The following is a 17818-nucleotide window of genomic DNA, read 5'->3' on the forward strand; positions in this document are numbered from 1 at the left end:
CCCAAATACTAAACCCTAAACCCAAATAGTCAACCCTAAACCCAAATCGCATACTATAAACCCTATCTGTAAAGAAACACAATAACGTACCACACTTTGCGCTATACTACATTTATTATATAGTATGGACTCAGACAAGGCAACAAACATAAAGCCATATAACCTAAACCCAAACCGTAGTCCCTAATACTACGTTCCGCTATACTACATGAGGTATATAGTATGAACGCAGACAAAGAAACAAACATAAAGCCTAATGATCTAAACCCAAATCGTAGTCCCAATTACTAAACCCTAACCCCAAATAGTAAACCCTTAACCATAACCATGAACCCAATCCAAAACCCAAACCGTATACCGAAATCCAAACTCTAAATCTAATTCCAGAAATCTAAACCCATACCACTCGGCGTACTATACTACACTTTACATATAGTATAGTGCCAGATAAACAAACCAACAAAAAAGCATATGCACTAAACACAAATACTATACCCTAAACCCATATAGTTAACCTTAAACCCTAAACCCTATACCCTAAACTCCTACACCCTAAACCCAAACCGTATACTATAAACCCAATATGTAAACCAAAATCCCAAACTCTATAACCATACCTTACTTTAATATAAACTATTACCATCGTATAGTATAGTCCGAAACTAACAAACAAGCATAATGCCAAATGCACTAAACCCATATAGTTAACCTTTAACACATATGGTAAACCGTAAACCCAAATCGTAAACCCTAAACACAAACCGAATACTATATACCCAATCTCTTAACCAAAATCCCATGGCTAAACCGAAATCCCAATGGCTAAACCCATATCATAATATGTTCGATACTACAAATAGGATATAGTATAGTGGAATTGATAAAAGTTCAGTGATAGAGGAACAACAACATATATATGGGATATCGCCTGATTGGAATTTGGGTATGCGAAATTCACAGAAATATCCTATGTCATGTGTAGGATGAACATTTAATAGAAATGCGGATTGAAATCTGGAAACTTAGAATAATGGCATCCACATACTATACTATAGTTTATATGGCATAGTCTGCGGAACAGTTGCATGCAAAATAGTTTAGCAGACATATAACTGCATAGTAATTAATCAGAACGGATGCACGAAAGTTACTAACACAAACCACATAAGAAAACCAAAATACCGTTAATGACAATGAAATAAACATAGCAACAATGTAGAGTGTTTGGAGAAAGTAGGTTTAAAGAAAAAACTGACAAAGAGGGAGGTCCAAATAAACAGGCACACAGACAATTAAATTAGAAGTATTTATTTGGATGGGGAAACCGGAAAGTCAACCAAATATTTGGGGTTGAATGTCCCAAAAGCTTCAACTGCATAGGTCTGAGCTGCAAGTGCAAGAGCCTCCGCGTTAAGATGTGCTGCCTGAGAGATGTTATTGCTGGCATGCAGTTCCATAAGTAGAATCGATGCAATACAAGAGAATTCTGCAAAATATTTTAGAATCCGTCAACACGAGCAACCAATCTAAAGTAATCAGAAATACAAACTATTCTATATATGCGGGTAAAATAGTATGGATAGTAGCGTACCTCTTTGTTCACACAACAATGAGAGATCAAGACGCCTTATGGGCATTGCACCTTCGGCCGATGCTTTCCCGCTGTTAAGCCCTATAAGTAGGGGTAGAAGAACGACAATCGGATTCAAGACGGCTACGATCTTGTCGTCACTAAGACATGACGGGTTACAATCTAAAACATGAATGCTCCAGTTGGCTATATCAACGACAACACCAATCCAATGCCACCTGTCCGCTTGCAATGGGAAGTATAATACTTGGACTTTAGCATCCCACGTCATATTAGGGAACCCTGGATTTGCGAATATATTGGAGAAGCTGAAATTGCCTATGTCCTTGACACGACAGAATTGCTGGTATTCAAGACGAAGGGATTCCACAAAAGATGCTGGCAAAAAATCATAAGTTGTGATCCCCGCAACACGGAGGCGCCTTCGAATAAATGTTACCACCATGTCTGCGGCCTGTAGAAATTTAAACATAAGGGGCGAATTGAGACGGTGAAAATATATAGTTACAGAGATTACCTTTGGTGTTTGCATCTGTGCTGAATCAAAAAAGGACTGGAAAACCGTATTGTCAACGGTAACACCTTCCCCTATATCGTACTCCCTACACGGAAAACATAATAAATATTAGTGGTTAGAGGTTTGTACGAATAAGGATGATGTTATGATACCTTGCTGTCTGCATAACGGTGCGAAAACCGGCTACACGGAATGCATTAGGGCGCACACATGGTGCAAATCGACCAACAAAAGGGCCAACATTTGTTTCTGCCACAAAAGATCCCGATGTTTTTGCAGGGGACGTCGCAACAGTTGAAGGGACCTCAGGAATATCTGGCTTTTTTGTTTCTGGAACAAGAGACCCCGATGGGTTTGCTAGTGACGTCGCAGCCGGTGAAGGCTCCTCAGGAATAGTTGGCATTTTCGTTTCTTTACCAGACTGTTTTGGTTTGGTGGTAGCAGCAGAGGAAGCCTCCTCCTTCATTGTTGGAACTTTGTTCGAAACTTGTTTTGCACGGGATCCACCTTTTTTACCCTTCTGTTTCTTGACAGGAAGTGGAGGAGGCGTATATTTGGAGTTCGGGCATCGAGCCCTTTTGCTTGACCGCCTCTGCCTTTCACCGTCAATAATGTTTTCGCTACCAACTTCGCCTGTTGTTGGTTGGTCTGTCACATCGGAGTTGAGTTGTTGTTCTGAGGACACACCCTGGGATGCCTGCGAAAATGTAAATTCACATTGTTAGTTATCCCCTAACAATACAGAAGTGGAAAGAAAGAACAGCTTAGTTTCAGGTAAGTTTGTTCCATACTATTATTCCATACGAGTACAGTATGAAATTAAAATATATTAATCTTACATTGTCTCCACCAATCCCAGATGTTTCAGGCGCATCAGAAGCGACCTGCAAAGCTGGATCGGAAACAATAACATCACTTTCCATATCTACTGTCCCACCCTCGCTATGTCCTTCTTTATCAGGGGCTTCCGAATCAGTCTGCAAAGACAAAAAAATGGTAAGTTCCATACTATTATTGATCCCAAAATAGTATGGAACAAACTTACCTCTTCGTTTGGAATCTCAGCAGATTGAGGCCCACGTATAGGAAGCTGAGCAACAGCGATCTCCAAAGATGGATCGGAAACTACATGATGGCTTTCCACATTTGAGGACTTATCTGATCCAATGGCAGCCTCGGCATTTCCTTCATTCTCAGTGGCTTCAGAAACAGCCTGAAAATGACAAAAACGGTAGAAAGTTCGGTAAGATCTTCAAATAAGTGTTCACTGTCAATAAGTTACTATACTATACTATTTCGGTGTATAGTATTCTAGTTTGTAATAGTGACTAAATAATGTGGTCTCGCAATAATCGACGTTACTATGGAAACAAAACTCGAGACAAGCTACGTTGAGACTCTACAAACAGGATAAATACACGGCACTTACAGCTAGCTCCGCAATTATATCCTCAATACAAGCAGTATCGCGTTCAGTCGGACTGGACATCCTTTCAGGTGATGCATCCTCTGGAGATTCGACAGGGAAAGCCGGTGATAAACTACCAGGTGATAAACGACCACTCTCGCCAGGACTTGTCTGCACAGGTAATTTAGGGTGAGAAACAACAATTCCATACCATTTTTATTATATAGTATAAAAGCGACGAACCATCGTCTCGGGGACGGCAGAAGGGACCGTAGGATGGGTAGAAACAGGGCGGACGTCATCTCCTCGAACTTGCGTACGCACTGAAGAGCCTAAAAGGACATCCTTTAAGGACTGAATTTCGCCACATATGCCTTCTTTTAAGCTTGTTACAATGGGTAAAGCGCGGGCATGTAGTTCGGTTGCAACCAAACGTGCGAGCGTAGATACATCAAACACTCCTGGAAGCCCCTCTGTATTGGCGTTTTCAGGCCGGTCGGCCTCAGCATTCCCAGCAGGCTGCCCAACTGTTTCTGAACTCGACGCTCCCAATCCTCCAACCCCTTTCGATTGCTTTGCATCAGAAGCCTTAACACCTCCACGCCAGGTATTGATTTCAAACGGGAACCTATCTCGAATCAATGAGACCATGTGATTGACTCGTAGATCGTCCTTCTCAGCTGTCAATGGTGGGATGTCGGACCCTTCGCATAGTATGGAACGAACCGGAGCCTGCATGTACAGGACAAATAAGCACCTCAACATAAACGGAGAAAATGAAATAGTGTGCAACACATACCTGACCGGTTAGTTCAAGGGTTTGCACAGTCAGAATATTTATTTTCACAGACCGCGCACATACTCCATCAACAATGTCTTCAATCGGAAGATCATCAGAAACCAGATCTTCCCCTAAACGTGGATCTGCAATTATTTGTGGGCAACTGCACACGGTGACTAGAACCATAGCATGGGCGAACCCTTGTATGGCAAGGGTGTCTTGGGCCAATTGTCCTGCCGACCTTATCTTTCCGCTTGAAACCGTTAACAAAAAAGACTCCCTTCCCCAGGGATATTCTAGAAACATCCCAATATCACCAACCATCTCTACTACCTCAGGTCTTAGCTGGGTTGAACCACTGGTTGGGCACAAAATACCTTCTACAAGAAGGAGAAGAGATAAACGCAATCGGGTTTCCTCGTCTTTATACTTTTCTTTTTGTGCCAATTTGGAGATGATCCAATCCGGAGTGATAGTCTCCTCACTGCCAAACAACGTTTTCCACATGACTCCATCCCCACCAACTTGCTTTGCCTTCGCTTTACCCTTTTTTTTCCCTTTAACCAATTGCTGTCCACCAAGAGAAGATGTTGGAGGCAACCCACAATTGAGTCCGGTCACTAAAGCAAATTCTCCAATACCATATCGTATAGGCTTCCCTGCAAACAACCACCACAGCTCATACAGCTTCCGCGTAACCAACTGCCGGGACAATAACTGGTGAGCAAACATCACTGAAAATGTATGCCCTCCCATCAACATTAGCTGGCGAAACTGCGACTCAGCCAACAACTCCTGTTGAGCATCCGTTAGTGCTCCTTTTACAACTTCAATCCACCGCAAATTGAAGTAGTTGTTTATTCTTTTCCGCCCCGAGGGTTCATACCCCGTCTGAAACAAGCGCTCTGGCAAACCAAACTCTTCCATACTGTAAATGCAAATAAATAATTTTAGGTGTTGCATATTAAAAACAGAGATCGAAAGTCTACACTATTAAGTTCCATCAAATAGAACAGAAACAGAAATCGCTAACCATAAATTGTATCGCCAGTCTAGACTATATATATCCATGAAATAGTAAGGAAAGAATAAATCCTAGTAATCCTTGGCACAACAATATTTACAAAATTTTTTGTCCCATACTATACATTTATTTATTATAGTATAGTCAGTATCTTTTGAAAGACTACTAATTCAGTTATGGAAACGAAGCCAACCCAACAGACAACACAACAGAACAAAGTAAAGTAAACATCAAATAATAATATGCATCCTACACTATGTATTTGCATTATATAGTATGGAAATAACAATCGTCACACGCAATGGAGTTTCCATACACCAACGCTAACAAATTTATACTATATAACAACATATTATAGTATAGTAAGGTAATCTGTTTCCATATAAACCAAACTCTTCCATACTGTAAATGCAAATAAATAATTTTAGGTGTTCCATATTACAAACAGAGATCAAAAGTCTACACTTTTAAGTTGCATCACATAGATCAGAAACAGAAATCGCTAACCCTAAATTGTGATCGCCAGTCTAGACTATATATATTCATCAAATAGTAAGGCAAAAATAAATCGTAGTACTCCTTCGCACAACAATAGTTACAATACTTTTCGTCCCATACTATACAATTTATTATTATATTATAGTTAGTTTCTCTTCAAAATCTACTAATTTAGTTATGGAAACGAAGCCAACCCAACAGACAACACAACAGTACAAGGTAAAGCAAACATCAATTAATAATATGCATCCTACACTAAGTATTTGCATCATATAGTATGGAAATAACATTCGGCAGATGCAATGGCGTTTCCATAAACCAACGCTACCAAAACTATACTATATAGTAACATATTGTAGTATAGTAAGTGTATCTGTTTCCATATGTCTCAGTCGCTTATGGAAACCATAGCAAACCAACACACACGAGAACCCTAAATGCTGAATCAAAGAACACAGACAACGAAAAGAAAAACAACCCAAAAACACACACCCAAGAACCCTTAATACTATTCAGAGAACACAGAAAATTTCGGTACTCACCTCCACCGCCGCTGATATTCCCGTCCTCCTCAAATCGCTACACTGCGGACCAAAATTCACTCGTTAGTTTCGGAAACAGTTACTTCTGAAGCCGCCTCGCAATTAGATTTAAACAGTAGACTAAATTGCACAAGTTAATCGAGTGATTGTACCTTGATTTAATCGCTCCTCCACTCTCTAATCGACCGAACCACCGTCAATCGCCACCGCTGCCGTAACCCTTACTTTCAGTTGCCGTAAACTTTTTCCGGCAAACACAGAGAAACTTTCTTTAGTTTTTTTTTGGTCTCGTGTAATGGTTTTGAATAAAAAACCGTTCAGTTTCCAAATCAACCGCTTTCGAGAAAATACTAGGCTGTGGGCCCACCAAAATTTCACGCGCAGGCCGGGCTAGATATGTAATAATACAGAATGTTATAGTCTGTATCGTAACCATTGCTATGCTATGGTTATAAAGTTTTTTTGTTCGTTTGTTATAGTTATGGGCTGCAATTTCCCTTTAATCAATGGTAGGGCATTTATACTATAGTTGCCCAAAAAAAAAAAAAAACTACTATTCGCCGCCGGGTTCTTCCATCTTCATCGTCGGAGTACTCTCACCGACTGAAACTTCCTAACTTCATCAATTCGCTTCGCTGAAAATCTAAGGGGCACAATCGAATTCACGATTCTGTGAAGGTAATTCTCGTTCTGTTGATCTCATTTGTAATCAGCGTACTGTTTTGTTTCTGGAAACCATTCAAACACATGAAACTATGTTTGGTTAATTTTGATTAAAGTTGTTTGTTTTGGTAAATAAGACAAAAGCCTCTTTTAAAAAATCAGAACTTTAGTTTGTTGATACAGAACTCAAACTTGCCTGATGAACTGAAGGTTTTGATGAATTGGTTAAAGAGAGTTGCGGTAATATGTTCTGATGTTTGTTGCCTCAGGAGACACTTGGGCTAAGGTTTTGTTGTTTTCTTTACGACAATGGAGGACATAGATAACATAGAGGAAGATGATTTTGGTTTCTCAAGAAACTACTTTCTGGCTAAAGAGTTGGGTGGTTCAAGCAAGCGGTCAGCGCGCAAGCTCTCTGATATTAACATTGTTGATGAGCAGGTGATTTTGGGTTATTGACTCCCTAATATATGTTTGCTGTGAAACATTTATTTTGTTTGACAAGTTGATTGTGTCTCAGGAGCTTAGAGAAACAGCGTTTAGTATTGAAACGAAGCATGAGAAAGAGATTTCTGAGCTTCTGAACGAGTACAAGACTATGTACCCTAAGTGGATCTTTGAGCTAAGGTTAGAAGGCTCCAGATGCTTCGCTTTTACTATAAAACGCTGATCTTAGAGAGGAACTAAAACCTGAATATCAACCAACTTAGGATCTGTTAGACTCCTGTGTTCCATCAAAGTCACCATCCTTTTGTGTGTTCTCATTTCATTTTGCTGATTCCAGGTGTGGCTTTGGCCTTCTAATGTACGGCTTTGGATCCAAAAAAGGTTTGATTGAAGACTTTGCTTCATCTTCTTTGACTGAGTATTCTGTTGTTGTCATCAATGGCTACCTCCCTTCAGTAAATTTAAAACAGGTACTCTTTTGTCAGCTACATGTAGCTATTAGTTCTCTGACTATCTGGCTGTAAAGAAAATGGTTTTAAGAATAACAAAATCATCTCTGGTTTGCAAATTCAGGTTCTTTTAGCAATTGCTGAACTTCTGTCCGAGATGTTGAAATCTAGAAGAAAGAGTTCTGGGAGCTCATCTAAAGGTCAAGAAACATTCCCTTCACGCTCCATTGATGACATACTTTCCTTTCTACATGGCTCACAGTCCGAAGACAAAGACTGCTTCATATGCCTTGTTGTTCATAACATTGACGGCCCTGCTCTAAGGGATCCTGAATCACAGCAAACTCTCGCCCACCTTGCTTCCTTCTCGCACATACGCATTATTGCCTCCATTGACCATGTCAACGCTCCATTATGTAAGTAATATTCTTCTTCTACCTGTTTTGTGATGCTTCTTTGTCCTGAGGTTATGTTTCTCTGTACTCATTGCAGTGTGGGACAAGAAAATGGTGCACAAACAGTTTAACTGGCTATGGCACCACGTTCCAACATTCGCACCATACAAGGTCGAAGGCGTGTTCTTCCCATTGGTTCTTGCACAGGGAAGCACGGCCCAAACCGCCAAAACAGCGGCCATTGTCTTACAGAGTTTAACACCAAACGCTCAGAACGTCTTCAAGATTCTCGCTGACTACCAACTTGCTCACCCGGACGAAGACGGTATGCCCACTGAAGATCTTTATTCAGCCTCACGTGAACGCTTCTTTGTGAGCAGTCAAGTGACTCTCAACTCTCATCTCACGGAGTTTAAAGATCACGAGCTGGTTAAGACCAAGAGAAACTCCGATGGACAAGAGTGTTTGAACATACCTCTCTCTCCGGATGCACTTCGACAGCTCTTGCTTGATCTCAGTCAGTAGCCTCAGTTGTATCAAATTGTCTGTGATATGATTTATCTTTTTGCTTGAACGATGAGTGTAATGTGTTACACATTTGATTGAAAGTTATAATCAGCACTCAAAATCTATACAGTTACATTCTGAGACCACAACAACTTTTCTTTGTACAAACTAGTTCTAGGCACATTTATCTGGAACACAAGAACTGAACTGAAAAAAGAGGTTGGTTCGGGTCTCTGTACTATAGATATTTAAGCATATTTATACATTTATAACCAAAAAAAAAACTAAAACTGGAACCAAATTGATAATCGAAAATTTTATGATATAATTAATATAGTTATAATTGTTATTTATATTTAGTTTTTGAAAAAAATCAAATGTTTTAAAATACTATTTATAAACCAAATATCTGAATATTTTTCTTCCATAATATATAAATTACATAAATTATTTAATATTTTTTATCTGAATAAATAATGCTGAACTGAATCTAAACTAAACCTGAATAATTGTTCAATATTGGCCAGTTTTTCCCGGAATTGAATCAAAAAAATGAAATAACCAAATCGAAAATTGAAATAACAAAACCGATACCCGAAATTCCAAGGCCTAGAACAGCCCCAACTTCAATCTAAGGCTAATACACAAGATTCCAATGTGTTGAAGTTGAATAATCTCATTTAAAACAGTGAAAACGTCTATATATTATCAAATGGCAAACATGAATGACATATGATGACTCCTATAAGCTTTCTACATAACGAGAACACTGTGTAACAGAGAACGTCTCTCTCTTTTTATGTCAACATAAGATCGTTTCCTCCAAGGTGTGGACGTAGACACACCCTCACCTCATGCTCTTCCGGACCAGCTCTCAGTTTCGGGACAAGTATCTCAAGAACCGATCCCGGTCCATCGTAATACGCCTCGATATTCGCGTCTTCAGGGATACGTGTCGATAACGGGACCTCTCTCACAAACTCCCCCGGTGGGCAATGCTCGGAGTTCGGATCAGTCAGCTTGAACGTCCTGTCGTGTCTCTTGATGAAAGGCACGCGCGACGTGCTGACGCACGAGACTTTTATGATACCGTGCGTGAGAGTGTTCCTCCACGAGACCTTCACGCTGTTCAGATCCACGAAAGGAAGTGTTATTATGATCAAGTAGCCTTCCTCGTCCTCGTATATGGTCTTCGCAGCAGTAACAGGCCCGTGCACGTTCTTCATGGCTCCGGTAAACTCATTAGACCAGTTCGGTGGCTCGTTCTGGTGGACTTCTACAACAGCAGGCGGGTTCACGGTTAAGCAACACTCTTCTTCGTGGATCCCGTTAGAGAACATGTCCTTCCTCTTCTTGTGTTGGCTAGAGGGAGACAGATCGTTCGCTTCACCATTCGACGGTTGAGTCGAGAGATTGAGTCCAGAGCCATTAAGCAGCTTCTTAGAGTTGTTGTTCTTCAACGTAGCAGGCGGTGGAGGATGCCTCTCGAGCTCAAAGTCAGTGTTGGGAAGGTTCCTCCAGGAGCCAAAGTCGCTAGCTTCAGGAGGGATCGCGAAGTTCAAGTCCCTCCCGGTCAGCTCCATCCACCTCTTCCTCTCTTCCTCGTCGAGACAAGCGAGGTTCGGAGAAGGAACAAGCTCGATCCCATGAACACACTGAGGATTCGAAAGCCCTCTGTAATGCTTCCTCTGCATCCTATGAGACCTAACGAACCCTTTCTCAACGCTAAACGGAAACAAACGATCCCCTTGCCTCGAGTGCCCGTTCATGTAGCTTCTCAACTGCATCTTCCCGAGAGCGTTCTCGGGCCTCTCCTTGAACACCCACATGTACATATTCTCCATATCGTGCTGGACTAAAAACACATCGAGCTTGAGATCCGTTTTGTCGAAACCAGACAGCCCGTTGCTGTCTCTGACGATCTTGGCTTTCGACTTGTCGTTCAGAGCGGGCTTGAAGTAGAAACTGAAGAAGACCCAAGCTCCCCAGACGCTGTCCACACGCTTAGCGCATTTCCGACCGATTTTGGGGACAACGCTCATGTAATTCTCGGTCTCGTAGGCTTGGGAGCCTAACCCGACATCGAGAATGTCGCAGGAATCGAGGTTCCAAGGCTGAGGAGGAGGGCTTCGCTCGGCGGAGAGAGGTAGGTTGATGTCGGGAGGACCGGAGAGGATGAGAGATTGGCGGTTGTTGTTGTTGTTGTTGTTCATCTCCAAATCGAGCTCCTCGTGAGAGGAAGCGCTTGAATCCATTGATAGAAGAGTCGAAGGGTGGTGATTCTCCATTGATAAGACGTTAATCCAGGAATCTACCATTGACCCTCATCTCCAAATAGTGATCTTCTCTTAAAGGTATGAACTTTGAAACCCCTAACAACAGAAAGTTCCTTGCTTTACCCACAAGATTGAAACTTGAAGGAGGATGTGAGATCGGATTGAGTCTTACACAGGGGGGAGAGAGAGAGAGAGAGAGAGAGAGAAAGTAAACTCGTTTGTGAAGATAAAACAGAAGAAGCTAAGATGGAATCGTCATCATCGTTACTCTTTTTTGTGGTATTGACCCCAACACAACAACAACAAATCTTACTCTTCTTCTTCTTCCTCTAGAGAGAGAAGTAAACGCCTGCCCTGGATGAAACCGTGGAAAGGTTCTGCCGTTACTTAACGGTGACGTTTAATGTTATTTTATTTTATTGGCTGCTTGTTTACACACCGTCAAATAGGTTCCTTTTTTTGTTTTTGCGCGTTAATTTGTACTTGATGTGGCCTAAGCCTCATATCTTTGCGGGCTTAGTCTCTATTAATCCACCTGTGAAAGCTCAATTCACTGGCCCGTTAGCATACGACCCAAAACCCGAAGTTTTTTGGTGGCACCGACAACCACCTACATTTTTTGTTCATTATGTGATGATAATAACATGTCTTACCTGTCGGAATGATCCGGTCTGGTAATGAGAATCGCAGCGGTGGCGGTAACCGCCGAGTTTCGGCGACCAATAGTGACAACTGGCGGCAAGGTCTACCTGCTTCTTCTATTCTAGCTTAGCTTAGTTTGATTTTTCTTTTTTGAATTTTTGTGATTTATTTATGATTTTTGAATAGTTATTGTAACTGTAAACAAATCATGTCAATCCGAAAAACATACGTTTAATTCTTTTTTTTTTTGATGTAATTTTCTTTGGTTGCTTCGTAACTCCGTGACCGTGAGCCAATAGTGAGGGTGTCCTGACGTTGACTCTCCACAAGCAAGCTCATCCAACGGTGTATAAAAATCCCATAAGAAATCATACGGTTTACATTCCAATCACAATCTTCTAACTAAAACGACAACGTTTAACGATCACAAAACGTTTTTAAATAATTAAAAACACACCAAACTCTCTCGTCGTCGTCTTCTTCTTCTTCCCGGCCTTTACCTTGTCTCCAGACTCTCCACCACCACCGTCGAGTTCAGATCTGACTTCTCCCATGTCCCGAAGAATCGTAAAGTCCTCACGATCATGAAAAGATCTCACATCTCCTCTCCTCGCTCTTACTTCCGCCCAGCGATCTCATTCCTCGGCGTCATCCTCCTGTTCCTTCTCGGTCTAACACTAACCTCTCAAAAACCATCCGGTTCAACCCCGAACCGAATCCTAACCGGTAAACCCAACATCCCCAGGCTCGCTTACTTGGTCACGGGGACTAAAGGAGATGTCAAACGGGTGAAGCGTCTCCTCAGGGCGATACACCACCCGAGAAACCACTATCTTGTGCATCTTGATCTTCAAGCTTCCGACGAGGAGAGGATGGATCTCGCGAAGTTCGTGAGGTCGGAGAAGGAGAAGATGAGGAACGTTATGGTGATGGGTTTGGCTGACTTGGTGACGGAGAAAGGTCCGACTGTGTTGGCTAGCACGCTCCACGGTGTTGCGATTCTGTTGAAGAAGGCTGAGGATTGGGATTGGTTTATTAATCTTGGCTCATCTGATTATCCTCTCATGACTCAAGACGGTACAACTTTTTTTACTCAAAATCTTAAACCGGTTTTATTGTAATTGATTGGCTTAAACCGGTTTTAATTAGTTCATGAATTTCGTTTATGGTGTGGTTGGTTCTCTTCTGGACAAATTTTGAATTATTGGTGTTTTGTTATCCAACATCAAATGAATATGAGCTTAGGATTCGGTTTATGTATTTGATTGGGTCATGTGCGTTGGGTTGAACCGGTTTTCTTGATTCATGAATCTAATATATGGTGTGGGTGTAGACTATATATGCTTTTGATTGTCCTAGACAAGAATTAGGGAGACATGTCTTAGATTTGCTTATGTGTATTTGACTTTGACTAAGCCTTTTGAGACACTGGACTTTAGTGTAAAACATAAGTGTGTGTCTGAAATGTTTTGTCTTGGCTTAGACTTATACATTCTTGTTTTACAGTTCAGTGAATCTGATTGTACTTTTGGTTGTATTTTGTCGGTTTTTCAGATATTTTGCATATCTTCTCATACTTGCCTCGTTACCTGAACTTCATTGAGCACACAAGCAACATCGGTTGGAAAGAGTGAGGATGCTGTTATTATGTATACATTACCTGGAATGTTTTCTCTGTTTTTATATTCAGAAACAGATCATTTTGTGTCAACAATTTTTTTAATTGTAAATTTTTTTGCAGGAGTCAAAGAGCAAGACCTATCATTATCGACCCTGGCTTTTACCATTCGAAGAAATCTGGTGTATTTTGGGCTAAAGAACGAAGATCATTGCCTGCTTCCTTCAAACTTTTCATGGGTAAAAAAACATAACACTTTAATCTCACTGCCTGTTCCGTTCTTATTCTAAGTAATATGATTTCTGTTTCTAACAGGGTCAACAAGTGTAGCTCTAACAAGACCCTTCCTCGAGTTCTGCATCTGGGGATGGGACAACCTCCCAAGAACGCTGTTAATGTACTACACGAACTTCCTTTTATCATCAGAAGGCTATTTTCAGACGGTTGTGTGCAACAACAAAGATTATCAGAACACAACTGTTAACCATGACTTGCACTACACGCACTGGGATACGGTTCTCCAACAGCGAGCCCTGAATCTAACGGTTGAGGATTTTCATGACATGGTCCAAAGCGGGGCGCCATTTGCAAGGGAGTTTCGAGAGGGTGATCTCGTACTTGATAAGATTGACGCCGAGCTGCTTGGTCAAACCGATGGTGGATCGGGGTTGAAGACTCCGGAGATTGTTAAACCCACGGTGAGTTCTAAGAGGCTTGAGAAGCTCATGGTTAAGCTTCTTGATCATGAGAACTTCAGGGCTAAGCAATGTAAATAGTTTTTTTTTTTTACTTTCTCTTGGTTATTGATTTTTTTTCTTTCAATCATTGATTTTCCATGGGAAGTTTCTTTGGCCTTTGTAATATATTACTTATATGTTAATCTCATCAACTTATAATTGAATTATCAAAAAGTTTTTAGCAGATTAGCTCTGATTAGCTGCAAGATGACAAAATATAGAAAATCAAATATGCGGAAAGAAATAAAAAGAAAAGTATTGTAAACTTGCAGAATTATTGCATATAGAAAAAAAAAACTGAATTGGTAAAAATCTTAGAATCGCATAGTGATTCTGATTTCATCCTGAGATTACAAAATCAAAGCCATTAATTAAGTTATTTGTCAAATTTAACATAAAACTCTAAAGTCTAAGCCACTCTATTTTGCATTGTCTTTTGTTGTTACATATTGCAAAGTTACAAAAACGTAGAAAACTATGATTACAAAATAAAAGCCATTAATTGAACTATTGGTCTTTTTCTATTTTACCTAAAATAAGCGTCATATTTGTCTGTTTTACATTTGATCAAATTGGTTTAAAACCAAAATAATTTTCTTTAGACAATTACCTCAGATTGGTATAACCAAATAGTTTCTTTGTGACCGTTCAGATTGGTAGTGCTGCGAAATGACAAAATAGTAGAAATAAAATACTATAAATCTATCAAAGTTTGCGAGGAATGTTTTTGCAGAATGTTAAGTATATAAAACTTGGAAAAGAAACATTGGAAAATGAACCGAAGGTCCAGACTTCAACGCATAGGGAGACGGAGAGAGTAAGAGTCACGCTGTTCGAGGGAGCGTGAAGAGCAATCACATCTACCAGAGAGATATTGCCATGCAGAGAAAAAAAAATCAAAGCTAAGAAAGAAGAGAGAGGGAACATGATGGACCGGTCACGATGCTTCGACTGTCTTCCAACGACCAAAGCACCCATTTTACTCACTTTTCCTAATTCCAATCTCTTTGATCTTCTTTTCTGTTTTCAAATAATTATGTTAAATCATTATATGATCAACGATCCTATTAACAATCATTATGTAACACCTCGAAGTTCGGTCTACATAACACCTTTGTCTCCTAAATTCACTCCATATATTCTACTCGGATCAATCTAGACAGAAATAACTATATAAGCACTCTTACCGAGAGATACTTCGCTCTTTAAGTTGAATCAATCTATACCAAAAAAACACCTTATAGTCATTATTTTAAGGGACAAGGGTTAACTTTACAATTTTACATAGGGACAGCATCCAATTCGATTACATCGTTGTCTTTGAATGTGTCAAAATAGACTTTTAGTTATCATGGATTTATGACGACAATTTCTATGAGCATTAGTCAAATAATAACGAGTCATACAGCAAGAATATACTTCTATTTATAACATGACAAGTAAACATTAGTCAAATAATAACGAGTTATAAATGTGTGGATCTATGAAGCGGGACCATCACAAAGTAAAAAAATGCATGAAAGCAAATGTACTAAATATATATTTGTGTATGAAACTATTGATAAGAAATTTAAGCCCTAACTAAAGCAAGAAAACAAAAAGAATCATGTCAGTCCCACCCCATATGGGACACAAACCCTAATAATTACATATATGCCAATTATTTTCCTATTACCCCCACACAAAATATTGTATACACATGCATATATATATTGACATAAATATATATAAAGGTTCGTACCCACTTTAATTTTAGCCATCTTCATTCTCACACTCAACCGTCTCTTCTTTCCCTTCATTCTCTTTGTTTTTTTTTCCTTTGATCTGATTCCTCTACTAGATCTAGTTCCAATATCACCCACCAAGAAAAAAAGAAAGAAGAATATAACTTTACTTTAAGAATTTTGAAGAATAAAATCAAAAGAGAGCATAACCATGGTTTTCTCCTCCATCCAAGCTTATCTTGATTCATCCAACTGGCAACAAGTAAGTTCTTTACTATTCCATATATACAAAACCTTCTTATATATGATAAAAAAAATATGTATATTATTGCTAGTAATTACATGCTCAAATTCGGGAATCAAACTAATAAAATAGATCTTAATTCAAAGAAGCAAAAGAAAGACACAAAAACCGCCTTCTTTGGAATTATCATGCATAATCTAAGTTTTGAATCGAACTCAAAAAGTGTTATTTAGCATGTTCTTTGAATATTATTGTCAGTTCACTTTCAGTAATTCATTTATTATTTTCTTTTCACATTTGTTAAATTATTTTAGGCTCCTCCGAGCAACTATAATCAGGGCGGCGCAGGAGCCTCAGCAACCGGGGGTCATGGTCTTCGTCCTCAGATGCAGCCACAACCGCAGCAGCCGCAGTCTAATGGTAGCGGAGGCAGCGGCTCAATCCGACCAGGATCGATGGTGGACAGAGCAAGACAAGCAAACGTAGCCATGCCCGAAGCGGCACTAAAATGTCCAAGATGCGAATCCACCAACACTAAGTTCTGCTACTTCAACAACTACAGCCTCACTCAGCCACGCCACTTCTGCAAAACCTGCCGGAGATACTGGACACGTGGCGGTGCCTTACGCAACGTCCCCGTCGGTGGTGGCTGCCGGAGAAACAGGCGTACTAAAAGCAGCAGCAACAACAATAGCAGCACCGCCACTAGCAACAACACGAGCTTCTCCTCCGCTGCCTCGGGGAATGCATCCACAATCAGCGCGATTCTCTCCTCGAACTATGGAGGAACCCATGAGAATATCTTGAGTCAGATTTTGTCTCCAGGTAGGCTAATGAATGCTAATTATAATCATCATCTAGGTGATCTCACAGATAATACAAAAACAGACAACAACATGAGCTTGTTGAACTATGGAGGATTGAGTCAAGACTTGAGATCAGTCCACATGGGAACTTCTGGTGGCTCTCTTATGAGCTGTGTTGATGAGTGGAGAACGGCGTCGCATCATCAGCAGCCGCAGATTTTGGGAGGTGGAAACTTGGAGGACTCTAATCCTAATCCATCTTCAAATGGATTTTACCCTTTTGAGTCGCCTAGGATTACTTCTGCGTCGATCTCATCTGCTTTGGCGTCGCAGTTTTCTTCAGTCAAAGTTGAAGATAATAATCCTTACAAATGGGTTAATGTCAATGGTAATTGCTCTTCCTGGACTGATCTCTCTACTTTCGGCTCTTCTCGTTGAGTTCAACAAAAAAATGGAACTAGAGGGTACTTAGTGATGAAAAACCCTAGTTACAAACTATTAGTTTAGTTTTATCTTGTTCTACGTTTTCTTTGTTTAGTTTTGTTTACGACTTCCCTTGTTTTCGGCCTATGGTTATAGGTACGTAGCTTCAGTTATTGGTTGTGTCTGAGACTGTTCCTTTGTTGTATCAACACTTCCTTTGTTATATTTTGAGTTTGATTACTACTATATCGAATGGTCTTAATGTCTTAGATGGATCTATATATCTATGTATCTTACTAGTATAGTCTAAATTTTAGTATTATTTTGTTCTACACCTTATTGCGTGTTGCTAATTATTAAAATCTACAGTGATCAATAATTTTATTTGCCGGGCATACTTAGAAGCTAATTAATTATATTTAGTTAATTAGTAAACTACTGTACTTTGTTCTTAACCGAAACTGTCAAATATAAAACACTATTTTGGTCTAAAGGTCTCTTCCTAATTTGCTCTCCTCTCTACTCT

General features: G+C 40.0%; 5 protein-coding genes across 6 annotated transcripts; 3 read left to right on the forward strand and 2 right to left on the reverse strand.

Moving 5' to 3' along the window:
• Positions 1 to 1307: 1307 nt before the first annotated feature.
• LOC130495868 (uncharacterized) lies at positions 1308 to 5224 on the reverse strand. Its single transcript, XM_056987434.1, has 9 exons — positions 4316 to 5224; positions 3760 to 4248; positions 3538 to 3687; positions 3154 to 3321; positions 2948 to 3085; positions 2261 to 2805; positions 2109 to 2193; positions 1592 to 2045; positions 1308 to 1486 (listed from the first exon to the last, which is right to left on the reverse strand). The coding sequence occupies exons 1-9, from the start codon at positions 5222 to 5224 to the stop codon at positions 1308 to 1310; spliced, it is 3117 nt and encodes a 1038-aa protein (XP_056843414.1).
• A 1615-nt stretch (positions 5225 to 6839) lies between these two features.
• LOC108807256 (origin of replication complex subunit 2) lies at positions 6840 to 8955 on the forward strand. The gene is made up of 6 exons (XM_018579518.2): positions 6840 to 7039; positions 7294 to 7465; positions 7545 to 7651; positions 7809 to 7941; positions 8045 to 8336; positions 8413 to 8955. Exons 2-6 carry the CDS (start codon positions 7334 to 7336, stop codon positions 8838 to 8840), a joined length of 1092 nt encoding a protein of 363 aa, XP_018435020.2. The 5' UTR covers positions 6840 to 7039; positions 7294 to 7333; the 3' UTR covers positions 8841 to 8955.
• Positions 8956 to 9480: 525 nt separating this feature from the next.
• Positions 9481 to 11469, reverse strand: LOC108812342 (uncharacterized). The gene has a single exon (XM_018584582.2). It carries the CDS (start codon positions 11138 to 11140, stop codon positions 9620 to 9622), a length of 1521 nt encoding a protein of 506 aa, XP_018440084.1. The 5' UTR covers positions 11141 to 11469; the 3' UTR covers positions 9481 to 9619.
• A 702-nt stretch (positions 11470 to 12171) lies between these two features.
• LOC108812344 (beta-glucuronosyltransferase GlcAT14C) lies at positions 12172 to 14279 on the forward strand. The gene is made up of 4 exons (XM_018584583.2): positions 12172 to 12817; positions 13295 to 13370; positions 13482 to 13597; positions 13674 to 14279. Exons 1-4 carry the CDS (start codon positions 12325 to 12327, stop codon positions 14132 to 14134), a joined length of 1146 nt encoding a protein of 381 aa, XP_018440085.2. The 5' UTR covers positions 12172 to 12324; the 3' UTR covers positions 14135 to 14279.
• A 1577-nt stretch (positions 14280 to 15856) lies between these two features.
• Positions 15857 to 17558, forward strand: LOC108809257 (dof zinc finger protein DOF2.4). 2 transcript variants are annotated; one of them, XM_056988553.1, is made up of 3 exons: positions 15857 to 16081; positions 16378 to 16888; positions 16952 to 17558. In XM_056988553.1, the coding sequence occupies exons 1-3, from the start codon at positions 16031 to 16033 to the stop codon at positions 17305 to 17307; spliced, it is 918 nt and encodes a 305-aa protein (XP_056844533.1). In that variant the 5' UTR covers positions 15857 to 16030; the 3' UTR covers positions 17308 to 17558. The 2 variants fall into 2 exon arrangements, with proteins under 2 accessions (XP_056844533.1, XP_018436905.1); XM_018581403.2 differs by having other exon boundaries at positions 16378 to 17558.
• The last annotated feature ends 260 nt before the right edge of the window (positions 17559 to 17818 follow it).

This window comes from Raphanus sativus, chromosome 6, assembly GCF_000801105.2.
Source record: "Raphanus sativus cultivar WK10039 chromosome 6, ASM80110v3, whole genome shotgun sequence".
NCBI lineage: Eukaryota > Viridiplantae > Streptophyta > Magnoliopsida > Brassicales > Brassicaceae > Raphanus > Raphanus sativus.